Consider the following 17,886-nt stretch of genomic DNA (forward strand, 5'->3'; position numbering starts at 1 on the left):
AGATCCTATTACCGTTAGAAGAGCTTAAAGGTTTATTCAGTCACCCACACACAAAACAATATCTTACATTTTCCCTTACTTTGATGGAGACTGGCAATGGTATAGATATGTTGTTAGAAAGGAATATATGGTAAATCCAAAAGTTGTCAAATATTACAAGTAAAACCCACAAGTAATTTGGAAAGGAACTGTACCCTGGAAGCAGGCTGGTATATTTTGGTATTTGGGATAATGGAATTGCATTGCATAGAAACAGACCGACATGTTAACCAAAACGTATAGACAAGAAAAAAACATATAGGTTTCAGTGGCGACAACCTAAACAAACGTTACATGGCCCATACTTAACTTCTGGCAGACCTCCGCAAAGAAGCAATAACTGTTGATTAGTTTTAATTAAATTTTATATAATAATATAAATTAATATTGTTAACCAAACAGACTGGAAGTTAACTTTGGGCCAGGCACGTGCGTCCTATTTCACGTTCCATTTTGAGGATGTTAAACTCATCTCCATGATGACCTTTCTGACTCCATCTGGCTACAGATATATAATGAGATTATAATAATGCAGACGGCTGGATGTGCTAACCGGACATAGGCTTATAGTCGGAATGAGATGTTGGGGAAAGTTCTGCGAAACAAATCTACAAATGTCTGTTTTTAAAAATAGTCAAAAATGTATTTATTGTGCGCACTCCAATTAATCGAACTGCTGTTGGGTTGTTTGATTAAAGGGGTCGGATGACGTAGCTAAAACGAATATTAGCGTTTGTTTTAGATGTAATGCAATGTGTATACATGATTTAAGGTTCAAAAACGCTCTATTTTCCACATACCCTGTTTGTATCTCCTCTTTGCCCTGCCTCTCTGAAACGCGCAGTTTTTTTACAAAGCTCATTGCTCTGAAAAGCATAGTGATTGGTCGAAAATTGCAAGCATGTGACGGAATTGTAACGCCTCTGACTATATTTGGAACATCAGGTTCCAAAGCAATTGTACTGACAGGTACGCCCACCACTTGCATAAACATTTGGGCGGTCTTAGTCAAATCATACTACCACTGACATAGATTTGTGGGGGTGTGGTTACACGAGGCGTTTCAGGCAGGTCTGGGTGAGCATTCGCTTTTAGACAGAATGCATCTTTTGTTCCAATACTTAGATTTTTGCAATTTTACGTGTGTAATACATGCATGAGAAACTAAATTATAATACTAAAACTAAACTATAACACACCAAAGAGTCAAGACACAGAAAAACACGTATTTGCGCCATATGACCCCTTCAAGTAATAACAAAAAACACAATAAAACTTAACATAACATAAAAAACATAAACACTAATTCTAATGGAGTTATCCTGTTTTGCAAATAACCTCTTCAACTATATATATAAATTAACATTAAAATAGCTGTGAACTATATTTGGGCCTTATCCTCTCTACCCAGTTTTAACATTTAGTCATTTAGCAGACGCTTTTATCCAAAGCGACTTACAGATGAGGAAGCATTGGAAGCAATTATAACAACATAGGCAACAAGTGCATCAAAAGTCCATTAAAGCCTGGCACAATATACAAAGCTTTTTGTTTATTTTTGTCTGTAAACATTGTAATGTCTGTCTGCAAATGGGTTCTGTCTACTTATTTGTGACTTAAATAAACATTCTCTCAGTAGCAGAATGTATATTTGTTTTTTATCAAATTATTTTCATTAGCAGCGAAAAATAGATCAAACATATTTTGAAAAATGTTGGTAACAAACATTTGCCCCCCTATTATCTGTGACTAATAAAAATTAAGTGTGAATAAATGATGACAGAATGTTTATTTGGGGTGAACTATCTCTTTTTTGTTTCTAGAAATGTAAGCAATATCACACTAAATTCAGCCTCAACATATCACCAAATCCTCTCGGTGTTCATATTCTATCATCAAAAACACATAAAGAAAGAAAAAACACCTTGTTAAATTTCATAATTTATTTAAGACCACAAATGCACTTATAATCCATACAAGTACATGTGCATATATTCTACATACAGTAGATAATCTTGTATTAAAATCTTATTGCTGCACATGTTGAATACACAATCCTTTTATAAATTTATAAAAGGAAAGACATCTTTATGGAAAAATATGTTTGTTGTGCTACAGGTTATGCGATGCACGTTGTTTTAAATAGTTACTCAAGACACTTAGAACAGTGACACATGCTACTGAGAAACAGGATGAGCAGAAGCAGAGAGGAAAGGCAAAACCACAGGAGAGCTTGTGATCCTCCAATCCGCAATGACAGTTAGAAGCATAACATGAAGCAGCACCTTAATAAAAACAGGTAAACACAACACATGGCAAGGGTGTTTCTTTTTAGATTTTGATAACTATGTCTATCCTATTCTTCTATGAAAGTCTCTATGTGCAGTTCATTCTTCACCTGCATATTCATAAGACACTTTCTTCTGAAAGATTTGCAAAAGCATATATCCTTCACACTCTCACACAAAAAATGACTGCTCATGTTTTTATACTTATATTCTTTATATCATTAAGGAGCCAGTGGATTTTATGACACTATTGCATAAAGAGCCATTTCACCCGTAAGTGAATTTAAAGCAAGCAGAGGTTTCAGGAACATTTTCAATGTTTCAACATTGTACACAAGCAGTAGCTCAAGTCATTTTCACATATGAATTCAAAGAATCCTTGAAGCCACGTTCGGCCAGTTCAAGTGAACACACTGGTGGGACTAACACAGGTTAAACTCAAAATAGTGCAATTGTCACATTCCTAGTTAAAATGTGCATCTAATTTACAATTGAACTGGTCAATGTCAATATACCAGCAATAAATGACAAAAAGTGCACACGTTACATTCTTAACAAAATAAAACAGTGCAGTGTGGTAGATACAATCGACTCCTACCTAAAAACAAAACTATCAGAAAATAGTGAGCTGATTAGTCTCTGAAGGCTAAAAAGCTACAAACATAATGTTTGGACATATAGAAGAAATTTGAATAAGGGTTGGAAACAGTATACGTGTTGTACAAACATTGGGGTGACTTCTCTTTTTTAAACTGGCCGAATACACTTTTATTTACTGACACTAGAAAGACAAATAATCTTCCTTTTTTTAACACTGTAAGGCTTTAAACAAATAAGGTCCTTGGTGTAGCAAATAACAAATCACTGAAGATAACTGGTCACTGACTGACATACTGTAGTTTGACACAATGTAAATACTGAATTCAACCTTCCTGTTTACATAACAAATAAACTGTGACAAATTGTTTTACTGCAAGGATCTTTTTAGTCACAGATTTTAAAGAGTTAAAAGAAGAAAAACCAAAATGAGCCTACATATATTTGAAGATTGAGGCATTGAATTGGGATGTTGATGCAAATCTCACAAAGAAAACGGTCTGGTCATATTTTACTGCAACTTAAAAAGGCAAAAATGTAAAGTATATTATTTTCTAATGAAAGTGTTTTTGTATATAAAGCAATGCTTACCTTTTAATAACATATACTGTTAGCTTTAAGTCATTAAAACAACTATGATCTGAATTGTTTACTTAAAACTATAAACAAGTGTTCTGTAAAGGAAAATTGATATTTTGAGTTTTATATGTGAATTAAAGTACAATGCAATGGCAAAATATATATGCTAAAAAAACAATAGAATCCCAATATGAACCAACACAAACATTCTAATGGTTACCATTAAAATACCATTATGAACCGTTAGCTTTGTTTATTTAAACCATTACAAAATTCAGTTTTGGCCATTATTACAATATGACAAATCTGCCAAGTAACACCCCACCAATAGAATCCATCATATACCAGACTCCATCACATTCTCGTGTTACATTTTCTATTGGTTTTGAGCATGGTTCTTTTGTTTGTTTGTTTTTTTCAGGAGGGTTATGCAAGAAATAAACATATTTATTATATATTTTTGTGCTGACCTTTCTTTGTGAGATTCACTTGATAATTGTCCACAGGCTATAAATCATCTTCTTGTTGTTGTTTTGGAAGTCACCCTAAATTCGATGTTCAAGACGTGCAATGCGTAAGATTAATAAACGGTTGTTGTGTAATGAGAAAATGGCATGATTCAGTGTTCCAAACTGATGTTTATCGTGCACTTATAATTGTAAGATCTCTACATGAAAATAATCAAACATAATCACCAGAGCCAACAAACACAAGCAAGTCACATACTGTATGCAAATAAATAAAACAAGTAAGTGCACCAATGAATGGATGGAACATGTGAATGCTTAAGCAGCATTTCAATTCCATGAATGTAAATTCGTTATATTTGCTTAGTAATATAAAAATAAATACATGAACACACAAACGAATAAAAACAATCCTGGCCTTTAAGTGAACCTGTGCCCTTCAATTTGGAAAAGGATCAGGAATTTTTTGCTCACGGATATCGAGAGGTAATGGATGAGGGGTCAATGGAGATCAGAAAGACTGCAGCTGTTCTCAAAGACTGCCTTAGTGAACTGCCGGAAGACGCGGTCCATGTATGTGCTCTGCCGTGGCCACAGGCCCTCCAGGAAGCCGATATGACCGCCGTGGCAGGTGATGAGGAGAGCAACATTTGGGTTCTGCTTCACAGCTTCTACTGGAAAGGCTGAAGAAGAAAAAACTGTGACTGGCTGAAGATCAAAAAATAAAAATAGATAGATACAACCTATTATGGGTCCAATAAGTTACATTTAAGTAAAAACTCACCGTGATTGGGGGAAAAGACGTCATCAGCCGCATTGAGGCACAACATTGGCACCTGCACAGACTTGATCTTATGGATGGGGCTGGCGTCTCGATAGTAGTCTTCATTGGACGGATAACCAAACATGATGGATGTAAACCGTTCATCAAACTCTCGGATTGTTTTAGCCTATAGAATGGACACAATAAAATGAACAACCATAGCATACTAAAGACCAAATCTGCAAAGAGAACTGTGTGTTATAATTCCGAATAAATGACATACAGTACCTTCATCACATGGTCTATGTCGTACTTTTTTTCAAGAACAGGTCTGTGACTGCAAAAAAGAAAGAGAACATAAAACAATGAGGTCAAGAATGTAATTTATAGCTGATCTATATTAAACAACAAGTCACATAACCATTCATCATTCCCAGTTCTTACAAATGCAATCATTATTCAATTAAGACATCATAGAAATAATAAAAAGACATTTCCCAAAAATACCCAAACATTTCAAAATATCGTGGAGTACTGTACCAAGCCAATACTAGGAATATGTCATGAAAAAATAAATGACGTAGTATGCAGTTTACAGTGTATATTTCTGTACACAGTAAATCTTTTTTAAATATCATATAACATTATCGATTCGATTTCAAATTTCATATTTTTCAATTTAATATTTCCAGTCCCCATTCACTCTGATTATATGGAAAGTGTTTGGAACATCGGAGCTAATTATCCTAAGAAAGTTCTCTGAAAAGGGTGAACTGTCCCTTTAAAGGGACTAAATATTTTAAAATGTCTTCTTCCTGTCCTATGTCCTCACTATAACTCTTTTTACCATTCAGCTGGCACCTTAATTTTACTAGGCACATTTGGTAACAGACCAAAAAACAGGGAGAGACAGGCACAGGCGGGGACAATGTCATGCAGCGTGCTGCTACACACTAAAAAATTAACTGCAAATTAAACCCGTATCCCCCCATAACCCCTGCTGACCGGTCCACAGACGCCTGCAGGCAGCTAGTGAGGTAGGAGTTGAAGAGGAAACGGTCAAGGGGTTTCTCCAGTGAAGCTGTGCACTCAAACACATCCCATCCGGCCGAGAAAACCACCACGCCCTTCAGACGCGTCTTGCGCCCTTTCCGACCCAGATAGTTGGCCAGCATCATCCTGCAGGGTGTAAATATAATATAAGTATAACAGCCATAACAGAATAGCGTTTATTCACTAAACATTCATGCATGTTATAAACCCCGAAGCACGTGAGGCTGGTGCATTTTGGGGAGCGTAAGCCGTTTGAAGCTGACCCCTTTCTACCCCTGAGACTGAGAGGATTAAAGCAGCTCTCTGCTGCTGACTGAAGATTTATTTTGAAAGCAAAATTAAAGTACAGAAAGTACAGAAGCGTTTGAGCTGAAGTTTCATTAAAATCACATGACAAGGATATAAAAGCAAGAACAAGGCATGTATTGGCAACACATTATAAAACATACAAGTTATTAATCACAGTATACAATGATGTCATATAATGCTTTTCATGGAATCAGCTATGTTTTAGCAGTGCAACCTTCATCAGGCATAATATAAATCATAGGTAAAACATTTAATACATTGAATATGGGTACACTTGCAACCAGGATAAAGGTAGATTGCAGTGCAATATGTTTAGATGTTATTTTTGTGATATAAAAAATATAAGTCCAGCATTGAGTCATTATTCCACAATCACTTAGTTATGTTTAACCAGATATATTGGTAGGGAAAATGGAGCTTGAATTTCCTGGTACATGTGATTATAACAGCTAAACTCGGATTTAAGGGCTGGATAAACCCCTAGTGTGTGAGTGTGTGTGTGTAAAGCTCACCCGCCCATAGAAACCCCAGCTGCCATGAGCGGAGCGTTGTCAATGGCCCGCTGGACGTGTTCTATCACTAGCTCCAGATCCTCTGTGTTGGCTGCACAATAAGTCCTGGGCGTCTAAAGTACAGTTAGAGATTATATGTATACATTCAATATACTGTACTTGGGGGATACAAGCCTTGTGACAGCAATTCAATATTTATCATTCTAGACTCTCTTTGTTTGGTTTATATCTACCTAGGATCTCATTTCAGAGCAGTGAATAGTAAGTTATTATTCTGCAGGACAAGGCGATATTCAAAATTCACTCCAAAATGAAACTTCTGTCATCATTTACGGCCTCAAGTTGTTCCCTAAAACTGTATAAAAATGATTTGTTCTGCGGAACACAAAATATTTTATTTATTTTAGTTGTATAGTTGTGGGGCACTATTAACTACCATAGTAGTTTTTCCCCTAGTATGGAAGTCTATAGTGCCCCAGAACTGTTTGGTAACAAACATTCTATCAAATATCGTCATTTGTGTTCAGCGAAACAATGAAATCGACACAAGTTTGGAACTACTTGAGGGTGAGTAATTCATGAACGAATTTGTAGGCTACTTTTGGGTGAACTATCCCTTTAAGAACTGTGTATGTCAACTATATGAGATTTGGGGAATTGTTTAAAATGATTTGTTGACAGCTGTTTTTTTAATCAAATGTCTCTTAACCAAAAGAACATTTCACTGAAGTGCTAGTCAAAAATAACATGACTTAATATATGCTTTTAAATAAAAATATATATACTTCCAGGCATATTGACCTTGAAACTGTATTAGACAAGGTAATTTCATCTTTTAGGTCCATCCAACCTTTTTTATTTTTACCAATACGTTTCCAACACAGGTTTCAGGTTTAACCAGTTATCTAAATGACTGGACAATAACAAAGATTTCCAACCTCTCTATTGAAAAGCCATTCAAAGAAGTGCATGACTCAGAGAGAAATAAATTATTTTATCTACAGGCTCTTGTCTACAGGGTGTTTTGCATAACAAACATTACATAACTACAAGTACAATGATTCGTGGATTTGTTCAGATTCATGCTGACACGGTTGTGCGGCACCTGTGCCAAGCACCTGTACTAAGGTCTTGTGGTGAGAGGAACAAATCAGTCCGAAGTCAAACCTCACAGTATTCTGAAGAGTAGTGATATGTAAATGATGAAAATGTATGTCATTTGTAGATCAAAACGTATAGAAAAGTTGACAAGATTGTTCTTACCAATAATTTTTCCCCAGATACACCTCTGTTGTTGAATACAACACATCTGAAATGCAGAGAAGAGAGTTCAGAATTACACACAGTGTGTTATTGAATTCTTGATTTCTGACTGGTTGAGACATTCAAGACATTCAAAAGTTGTTTATTAATATTCTTTAACTGACCGACTTTGAAGCTGTCAAATATTCCAGCATATTTGCATATAGATATAGGTAGTTTATTTATTTATTATTCTCAATGGCATTCCAGCACCTATGGCTATATTCATGGCGAGAAGCGTTTAATGCACACACAAGTTGATGTACATACCAGTTAGGGGAAGGGCAATTTATCATCTATGTATATAGATAGATATTCTTCACTTCCACTAAATATTACAATTTTAAATGAGGCCAAGCGTTCCCACGGGGTTCCCACAGCAACTAATTATTTCCAGTTATTTGTAATTACTAAATAAGGATAAAAAACATGTTATAGAGATTATACTTAGTTATTTCTGTCAAAAAAAGACTTGAGACTTTTCCTGCTGGTCCGGTGTCTGTGGGGTTTCTCAGTTAGTCCTGTAGACATCGAGTCACCCACTATATTTCTATTGACTGGATTTGTTTTAAGATATGCTCATACTTCAAGGTCAACTTCAGTTTTTGACAGATTACCACACATTCACTTTATGATGACAAGCTTCATTACATTCACTATACTGGTACCGAAGCCATACAACGTCTTTTCTAAAATCCCATTGTTTTAGATATACACCTGGTGTTGACACTTAAACACTTTTACTAGCCATTTCGTTTCACAGTAGTTTACTTGGATTGCTTACATGGATTCAGTAGTTTTTGGATTTGTAATCTTATGCAAAACGTTTAAATTCTAATGCTGCATAAAACATTAATATTTGAGATACTAATGTCTGTATAGATTCCTAGCAAATTAGGCGCCTCTACTCGGGTTATAACACGAATGTGCTTTCTGTTTATCATGCATGACACTATGTTCAGAATGTAGTTGATAAGAACAAGACCAGAGTTATCTTACACAACATGTAGCCCCTATGCATACCTTATAAGTAGTCGGACTGCATTTATGGAGATGGAGCAGTTCTTGCAATCTTTAAAAGAGATAGCTCACCCAAAAATGAAAAATGTTTCTTTATTTACTCAAGCTCAAAACTGTATGACTTTCTTCTGCAGAACACAAAAGATGATGTTTCGAAGAATGCTGGTAACCAAACAACATTGAACCTCATTGACTTCCATCTTATGGACACAAAACCACAGAGACATTTTTCTAAATGTCTTATTTAGTGTTTCACAGAAGAAAGAGTAATATACAGGTTTTGAACAACATGAATAAAGGCCTGAATCTTTATTTTTAGTTGAACTATCCCTTTAATAGAAGAGCACCCTGCATACATCAATCAGTGTACAAACGAGATACGACGAAATGGGTTAAAAGAGAAAGCTTACACTTCCAGTTGCAAAACAAAGATTACATCAACTAACATACGTCACTAACACAGTGTAACTTAAGCATCCTGGTGGACTTTTTTTTGCTGCGGCACGGAAAAATTGTCTTAGGTAAGCTGGAAAGCTGCAATTCATTACGCGGAGGACACAGGCCAGAGCGAGAAGATGCTGAGTGAGCTACTGTGGCCTCATGCCTCTTGAGTTTTAGAAGAATGTGTTCCTGACAGTCGCCTGAAAGTGCCCGTCTCTGCATCCCTGTGGGCTTTAATACAGAGCTCAGCTCTTTTTTGAAGAGTCTCTCGGTCTACATAGTGTGACATCATCTAACTTCACACCTGTCCGATTGTGGCATTACAGAGGTTTTGTGAGGTGTGGCTATAGTACATTGATCTACATCATAGCTGCAGATGTTCCTCTGATTCAGGTTTGCTATACGGCTTACAAAAGCATCAGTTCAACCCATAATAAGTCTTACAGTGTCTTAATTTTATTAATTAATTAATGTTGATGTTTTTTATTATATTGTTGTTTAAGCTAACTTCTTTCATACATCACACGTGAGGTAAGATTGAAGGTCAGGTGCTATGCAGGTCTGGGAGACTTCCAGGAACTAACTGACAATAATAACCTTTAACCGATCATTCAAAATATTGAAAATCCGACCTGAACAAAACCATTAACATTTTCTGCAATGAACAGGAGAGTGTGAAGACTGAATAAGGCCGCTTACCTGAAACCCAGATCCCGGCTCTGCTGAACCATATGCAGAATGTAGGATTCGTGGCTTGTGCCCGTCAGTCCCGGGAGCAGCAGCACAGTGGGTCGTGTTGATGGGTCCGGGTGGGACGAACTGCCATCATTGTCAAACCAATCCAGAGAGATCTGGCCTCCATCTGCTGCTCTAATGAGCTCACTGCCAGACATACACCGAACACAGAACAGAGGGAAACATCTTCATTTAGCAGGACGAACATTCAGTGAGAAATATTGTGTGTTAACACAATCTTAAGTTCTCACAAATGGCACAATGACAGAAAATACAGGGCTATGACAAAAAAAAGCCATGTAAATAGCAAGATGCTTGAATATGGAATTCATAGTACAGTGAGCCTAAAAGGAATTTGGACGTTTTCATTTTTCCTTGAACATTCGCCTTATAGTGAGATTATAATATTCCTTATGCATTCCGTATTAATGCTGCTTGGTTTAATATTTTATGATCATACATTGCTCTATATTGTACAAATATTGTACTTTTGAGTAGGGGTCAGTCAAGGTTCCTTTTTCCACAGCTGGTACAGTTGGATTCAGTACAGTTAATGTGGCTTTCCTGGCTTGATTTTCAAATGCATTTATATTTTAAGGAAATGCTGCTTTTAGTTTTATAATAAGTACATTTGCACATTGCCTATACAATATATCATGTATGGTGTATGTATAATTACACAAATATGTTTTTATATAATTCAAAGATCAGACGCAGATCAATTTAATTGAATTGAATAAATGCGCTCACAGCTGCATAATAAATCAGTTGTTAGTTACAAAACAGAGTAATTAAAATAATGTTAGATTATAGGAAATAAGAATAATTCATTAAAAATCATTTCATGTGCAAGGTTATGCTTTATTACAAAAACAAACTACTGTTAAATACAAGTTTTCATATTGATCATAGATTCCATGTACTGTATTTTAAAAAATAAACTAAATTATGCTGTACAATCTGGGACATTTGATTCAAATAATGATAAAAAACAACTACGGTGAAATAAAAATGTATGACAATAAGATTTGGGACATTTTACAAACATGTAATTATTAATCAGTTTGAAATGAAGGTGTAAACTGAGAGTGTCTGTGTCCAGTCTGTACCTGATCTAAAGCCAAAAACATTCTCCAGTCTGGCGCTAGTCAACTCCACCTTTGCTCTAAACTGACATCACTTCCCTTGCTGGATATTACTCTTCCTCCAAACTCTACACCAGTGTTTGAACAAAATTGATTCAGCAATATAAGTTCATATTAATTAACATATTAGGATATTAAATCAACATATAAGGATTATTAAGCACCTATACAATAACCCAGTGCTAGTTGATTATTAAAGTGATTGCTCACCCAAACATAAAAGTTCTGTAATAATTTACTGAAGAAAATATTTAACAATAAATTCCCCTTGCATTGGTTTTGTGTCCATACAATAGACGGAAATTATACAATTATAAAATATCTCTTATATTTAGAATACATTTTAGTACGAAGGTTTATGTGAATCATGATTTGTTCTTGAAAACATTTGTACGCAGGTTTCATGCACAAATGTGTGCGTATGCATGCTTAGTGAATGAGACCCATTGTCTATTGTTTTCTGTGCAAGAAAGTCAGTCATACAGGCTTGTAATGACAAGGGGGTGAATAAATGATGACTTGAATCTTTCATTAACATGAAATAATTAATGGAACTATTTATTACCACATTATACCACATCTGATTCCTCCTTAGAGATTGTATCTGTGTCAAAGGGCTCTTGCGTTATCTCACCACTGAAGCTGAGATATCTACCCCAAACCCACGTTCCCAGAAACAACCGGACCCATGTTACCACGTAAAACTGCATGTGTGGGATGTAATTTCAGTCTGCTCATTAAATATGCACTCTCTACTGAGTCTGTCTGCAGTCTGTTCAACCTAGACAAGTCTATCTCTGAAAGTTGACAGGTTATTTATAGACAAGCAAACCCCTACTCGCAAAATACCAGACAGCGAGAGACTGGCACAGCGCATACTGATAACAATGCATTTAAAAAAATTGTGGTGTGTCCAAACAGAGAAGTTCTGGGTTCAACTGACAACATCTGACTTTGACAGTAACTTTGATCCTGAGTTTGTAAAAATAAACACATGGCGCAGGGCAATCCAGGGGAAACAAAGTGAAATCCTTGGAAACAACTTGCGTGTTGGAACCATAAATGTTTTATTATTTATTTTTTCTGTGGATATACAGTACTAGGTAAATGAACTTCCGGATAGCCAACATCATTTATAAGCAGAGTCTGTGTCATGTAAAGTTCGCCTTTCTGGAGAACGAGAGAATCTGCACATCTGATATCACAAATATCATAGTAGTAACATATGCTACGTTAAGCCTACGTCTGAGTTATACTTGAAAAACAAATGGTGGACCTATCCTCGTGCAACGCACTGCCTCATAGACTTACATTATCAGTGCACTATACTGCAAGCACGGAAACTGACATCAGCACATCACAGAAATAGCACTTGTATTTTAAAATATTTAATATTTATGCAGCTTGATTGTATGATATTCTGTTTGTATCTGCATTCCCAGGAGGTTCTGTTTCCTAAACAGATGCCCCAATTTCACACCTGACTAAAGCTTGCTGGAGGCTTCAGCGGGTTACATCACACACAAGAGAATTCAGGGTGTCCCAGTATGCATCACACCCTTTCTTCCTAATGGGAATGCGCAGCTGCTGGGACGGTCAAACTCAGACGCCCTTGACTTAACACACTCCGTCCTGAATCATTCCACACAAAGAGCACAGGATCCGTAAGTAGATTTACCACTCCACCACATGCGCGTCTCTCGCGCCTCGTATTGAGATGGAGGTGGCGGATTAGCTATCGATTCCAATCTCATTAAAAGCAGTTCAGGTGAAGAGTTGAACAGAATGGTGAAGGCTATTGTTTGCTTACATCATCTGAAATGCACAGCGGAGGATTTCTAATGCGGTATATGCAGCAACATTAAATCTGTTTAAACCTTATCGATAACCTATGGTTTCAACCCAACAATAAATGTCAAGCTTTTACAACAAACAATGTTTTACCACAAAACTCATTTTTCTTTAAGATTTAGATATAGATTTTGCATTGAAGAAAACAAAGACCATGTCTTGGACCATTAAAGGGATAGTTCACCCAAACATTTAAATTCTGTCATGAATTACTCTCTATAGTTGTTCCAAATCTGTGTGAATTTATTTGCTTGGTTAAACACAGAGAAAGATATTTGGAAGAACGTTTGTAACCAACACCCCTTTGTCTAAATATGAGAAGTGGTCAAAAGTCCACAATGTTTGTTGTCCTACATTCTTCTTATTATTAGAATATCTTCTTTTGTGGTTAACAGGCGAAAAAAAAAACATATATTAACAAATATTTCCTACAATGGTAGCCAATGGGGGTTTATTTGTGGTTGAACTATCCTTTTAAGACCTTGCATATTTGTCAGCAGCCCACTTTAACTAATGCCAAATAATAAAAATACTTCTTCTTCAGAGTAGGTTGAATTTAAAGCCAATTTTATGTTTCAAATGTCATGTTTAATATATTACACATCAGTGGTTGTCAAACTTTTTCGTTGTTAGGCCCCCTTTATGCGGGTTGCATTGCTTTGTGGTCCCCGCAAATAAAGACTTATGAAGCTTTTTATTTAAAAAAATTATTAAACCAAAGACATAATGAATTAAATAATGTTGGAAAATCAATTATTTTGGTGGGTGGTCTAATTTCTCTGATGGTTGATTGCACAGAACTTGGACACATTTTTGTGCTCTGTTACCCAGTTTGAGAACCACTGTATTACGTATCACTGCTTTTCTTCTGTCCATATTTTGTTATTTTTAGTTTTTGCTATAAATCATTATTATTAGACACGCTTTTGTGTATCACTTGGTTTTGCAAATATGCTACCAATAAAAAGTATGAAAAAGTGTCATCAATACTTGTCAACTTTGACAACACAGTTTTTAATCATTTAAAAAGTAGTGTTTTTTCCATTTAGTGGAAAAAGCTAATTTTTACATTTGAGGTTTCAGAAGGACAGGGACGATATGAAATAAGCAAAGCATATCTGGCAAGTCTAGGTAGTTTCATTTTGTTCAGCTTATTTTTGGCTAATAAAAACATAACCTTTCATTGTGTAAGCTCTTTATACACATCTGAAGACATAGATACTGTATGTATTATATTGCATTTCTGTCAATAGATCATCCCAAAAATTACACACTGGACCTTCGATTTGTAAATTTTACCCTTTAGAGGTCACGTTATTCCAATAAAGTGCAAGTATTATTACTCGCTGTATAGACTGAAATAATGTGTAATCATCAAAACAGGAAAGATGAAACTGGCAGCACAATTATTTCTCCCATTATGCTGAGAACAGATGTCCTCTGAAGATAAGAGAAGCCTACTGTCTTATTACCTCAGCAAATCAATGAAATGAATGTTGAAAGAAGCTCTCTGATCATCTACCAAGGGCACTTGTATATGTAAACGAAGGCTTAACATATCTTCAAGTGGAAAGCCGAAATCTGCTTCGACTTAAAATGAAGATTCCAACACACCAATACTGAGATCATTATCTTACAAGTTAAGCATACACGGTAACCGATTTTGCTGTATTATGCAGCAGTTTGCCAGTAACTTACTGTAGCCTTATGTAATTTACTGGGAACAGTTTGTTCAAAGATAAATGAATATTAAACATTTACTTTTATATTAAAATTTATCTTTACAGAAAAAATTCTTCATCCTAACAGAAGAAAACTATAAAATAACAGCCTCACGCAAAGCATTCTTGGAACCAAAAGAGTTTTCTGTTTTTTTTTCTAATTTTAGTTCACAGAATGCTTTGCATGAGGCTGTTATTTTATAGTTTTCTTCTGTTAGGATAAAGATTTGTTAAATGTTTAATGATCATTTATCTTTGAACAAACTGTTCCCAGTAAATGACATAAATGTAAATTTACAATACTGTAATTTCTACAGAATTGTAAGGACACACTTATATTACCTTATATTGCGATATTACTGACTTATGCTCGTGTTATTTTATAAACCAGGAAACTAAATGTTTTGCCTATTCATAAATAAAGAAATAAAGAAGCTACAATCCCGTTCAATGTTTGAAACAATGCTCTCCTAAACCAAATTTGCATGCAATATCCGACACGCTCTCAAGTCTTTAACATTGAGTCTTTTAAGCAGCTTGATTCAAAAACTGCAGAGCAATTATCAGCCGACCATTTCCTGCAAGCATTTATTGACTTTATGGTTAAACAATCCTATCCCATTCAAAGCATTTCCACAATTAAGGAAATGTGCTGCTTACTTTCTGTAGTTGACCCAGGGTTTGGCAGTCACAAAGGGTCTGAGCAATGTTTGGATTCGGCTCTCCCAGCACCAGAATGTAGGGTAGTACGTCTCTGACACCACAGGACAATTGTCCTGCAGGAACTGATGAAATTTCTTTCCTCCAGCTATGAGTATAGGTTTCTGTAAAGGGAAAGAGCAGACGAATTGATGCATGTCTATGAAAGCAAATTTCCTTATCATAAATTGGTCATGAAGTAAACTACTGTAAATGCGTCAGATCCGGGAAACATACATAATGTGCAGCACTTTTCTAGAGCTTTATAAAATACAAAAATAGCATTGTTACTGAAGAACTGTAGTACATAATCATTAAAAGAACATATTTTGTTTGTTCGATATATAAAATAAAAAAACAATAATGCAGTTCTAATAGCATACAGCACTACTTACTTATTCTAATATAATAAGGTTTTAATGTATAAAAAATGTTTAAGATACTTTTCCACCTTCAGACCTACAGATAACTCCATTTTAATTTTGGATCCTTTTTATTGTATAAGTTAAACAATATAAACTGCATTGGTTTCTTACAGAAACATTCTGCTTATATTATACGGATGTCTTTGATGATGACTAAACTTTTGGTATTTCTCATCCATTATCAATCGTCCCTCTAATTGATCATTAAACTTGAGATGCATTGAACAATAAAGCACTGCGCTAGTTATTACTCCGTGCTGTAAAAATCCGCAGATTAACAGCAACAACGTGATTTTTAAGGTCTTTAGACTAATCTTGGATTTCCACTGTAAAACACGGGTTTATTTTAAAGCACTGTCCAATCCAGTGCATGTCAACTCACAGCTGACTCATCATTACGTTTCTTTATCAAATGAGCATAGACACGTACGGATCGAGTGAAGACAAGGGCTGAAATGACGTAATAACATCCTCTTGCATCATGACATCATTAGCCAGGCGCTGATTGGCGCTGTCAAGCACCGCAAATATGAGCAGAGCGTCCGAACCACGCCGCTAAACTGTCACCTTACCTTGGCCACAGAGATCAAGTAGTAGCAGGCATAGGCGGCGCTGAATCCGAGCACTACAGACAATCCAACCCCCGAGCCGAATAGCCCGACTTTAACTTGGTTTTTGAGGTAAAGTGAAAGGTCACTCGTAAATAAATTAAAATTAAGGTCCAGTGAAATCATTGCCTAGTCTCTGTAGAGCCCCACGGTTCCTGCTTCTGAAAGCCGGCTCAGCTCCGGATGCTGATGTGTCGGATGGATAAATTACGCGTTTAATTCTCACATGTAAAGATGTCGGTTTTAACCGAGACAGGAATTGTAATATTGGAGATTGGGTGGCGCTCCTTTCAGTACAGCAGGCGAAACGCAGAGGTGCAAGTCAATGCTGCCTATAGAAATGCAACCCGGCAGACGGGAAACCAAGAGCAAGCCAAATGGGCGGAGCTCAGCGTGTCTTTTTTGTATGATTAGATTGTGTCAACGTCCATTCAAACTCGCAAAGTGGATGTAACGTGGCCGAAAATATGCATATTACTTTGTTTTTATTTTGATTCGCTATCTATTATTATTATTATAGCTTTGTGTATGCTTAGTAGTGTATGCTTAGTCTGCGGTGGACTCACATGCTTCCCGTTGCTTTTCTCAACGCTTATGAAAGCGAACCAATAAAAACTCGTTTTTTTAATATTTACAATGTAGTGATGAATCTTATTTTCATTTGCGAGTCAAAACTTAGCTGTCTGTTTATGTGGGTTTTCGCCAGTCAAAGTTTTGAATGCGGCATGTGATGCATTAGGCTTTCTGATGTGGAGGATGAAAAATGATGTATACATAAGATGAATCAAACCGTGCTGCGGGTTTGGTTATGATGAATAATTCGGTTTCATAAATGAATGCTCAGGGTTACCAAGCAACATCAACCAAGTTAGGCCCATGCATTTTGGCCAGTAGATGTCTAGTAGTCATTTGCCCTTCTACTGACCTTAGGTTGCCTTGGATAACAATGCATGTTAATTTTGTTGTGAACTAAAATGACCCGGTAAAACAAAAGAAGGCTGATTGCTCGATGTCGTGTAAAAAAAGGTCTAGTTATCTTGAAAAAAAAACGTTTTTGTAAGTGAGGAAAAAGTGAACTATACTGCCCTCTAGTGACACCTTCCAGGAATCATTTGTATGTTTTTTATTATCCACTTTCTCTGGTGACCACTTTCGTCTACATCACTTAAACATTCACGTGGTTACTAGAAAGGAGAAACAGTAACAGGAAAATCATTACGGCAACTTTTACATCTATATGATATTTTGAAAAAAATGAAAATGATTATTAGAAATGTTATGAATGTAACCCTATGCAGATAACTTATAAAATAAAGAAAAAGCATGAACGTA

The 17,886-nt window shown here is 35.9% G+C and overlaps 1 protein-coding gene across 1 annotated transcript; it reads right to left on the minus strand.

Moving 5' to 3' along the window:
* Window positions 1–1,969: 1,969 nt before the first annotated feature.
* abhd3 (abhydrolase domain containing 3, phospholipase) lies at window positions 1,970–16,896 on the minus strand. The gene is made up of 9 exons (XM_079452634.1): window positions 16,519–16,896; window positions 15,483–15,646; window positions 10,070–10,252; window positions 7,871–7,916; window positions 6,608–6,720; window positions 5,739–5,912; window positions 5,022–5,070; window positions 4,755–4,920; window positions 1,970–4,653 (listed from the first exon to the last, which is right to left on the minus strand). The coding sequence occupies exons 1-9, from the start codon at window positions 16,678–16,680 to the stop codon at window positions 4,472–4,474; spliced, it is 1,239 nt and encodes a 412-aa protein (XP_079308760.1). The 5' UTR covers window positions 16,681–16,896; the 3' UTR covers window positions 1,970–4,471.
* Window positions 16,897–17,886: the final 990 nt, after the last annotated feature.

The sequence above is a fragment of the Barbatula barbatula genome (genome assembly GCF_947034865.1).
Source record: "Barbatula barbatula genome assembly, chromosome: 3".
Lineage (NCBI taxonomy): Eukaryota > Metazoa > Chordata > Actinopteri > Cypriniformes > Nemacheilidae > Barbatula > Barbatula barbatula.

Coding starts and splice junctions, on each gene's coding strand:
- abhd3 (XM_079452634.1), bottom strand. CDS start 16,680: ATGATTTCACTGGACCTTAATTTTAATTTATTTACGAGTGACCTTTCA. Junction 10,253..15,482: donor CCCTGGGTCAACTACAGAAA/GTAAGCAGCACA, acceptor TATGTCTGGCAG/TGAGCTCATTAGAGCAGCAG. Junction 5,913..6,607: donor GCTGGGGTTTCTATGGGCGG/GTGAGCTTTACA, acceptor TACACCCTGCAG/GATGATGCTGGCCAACTATC.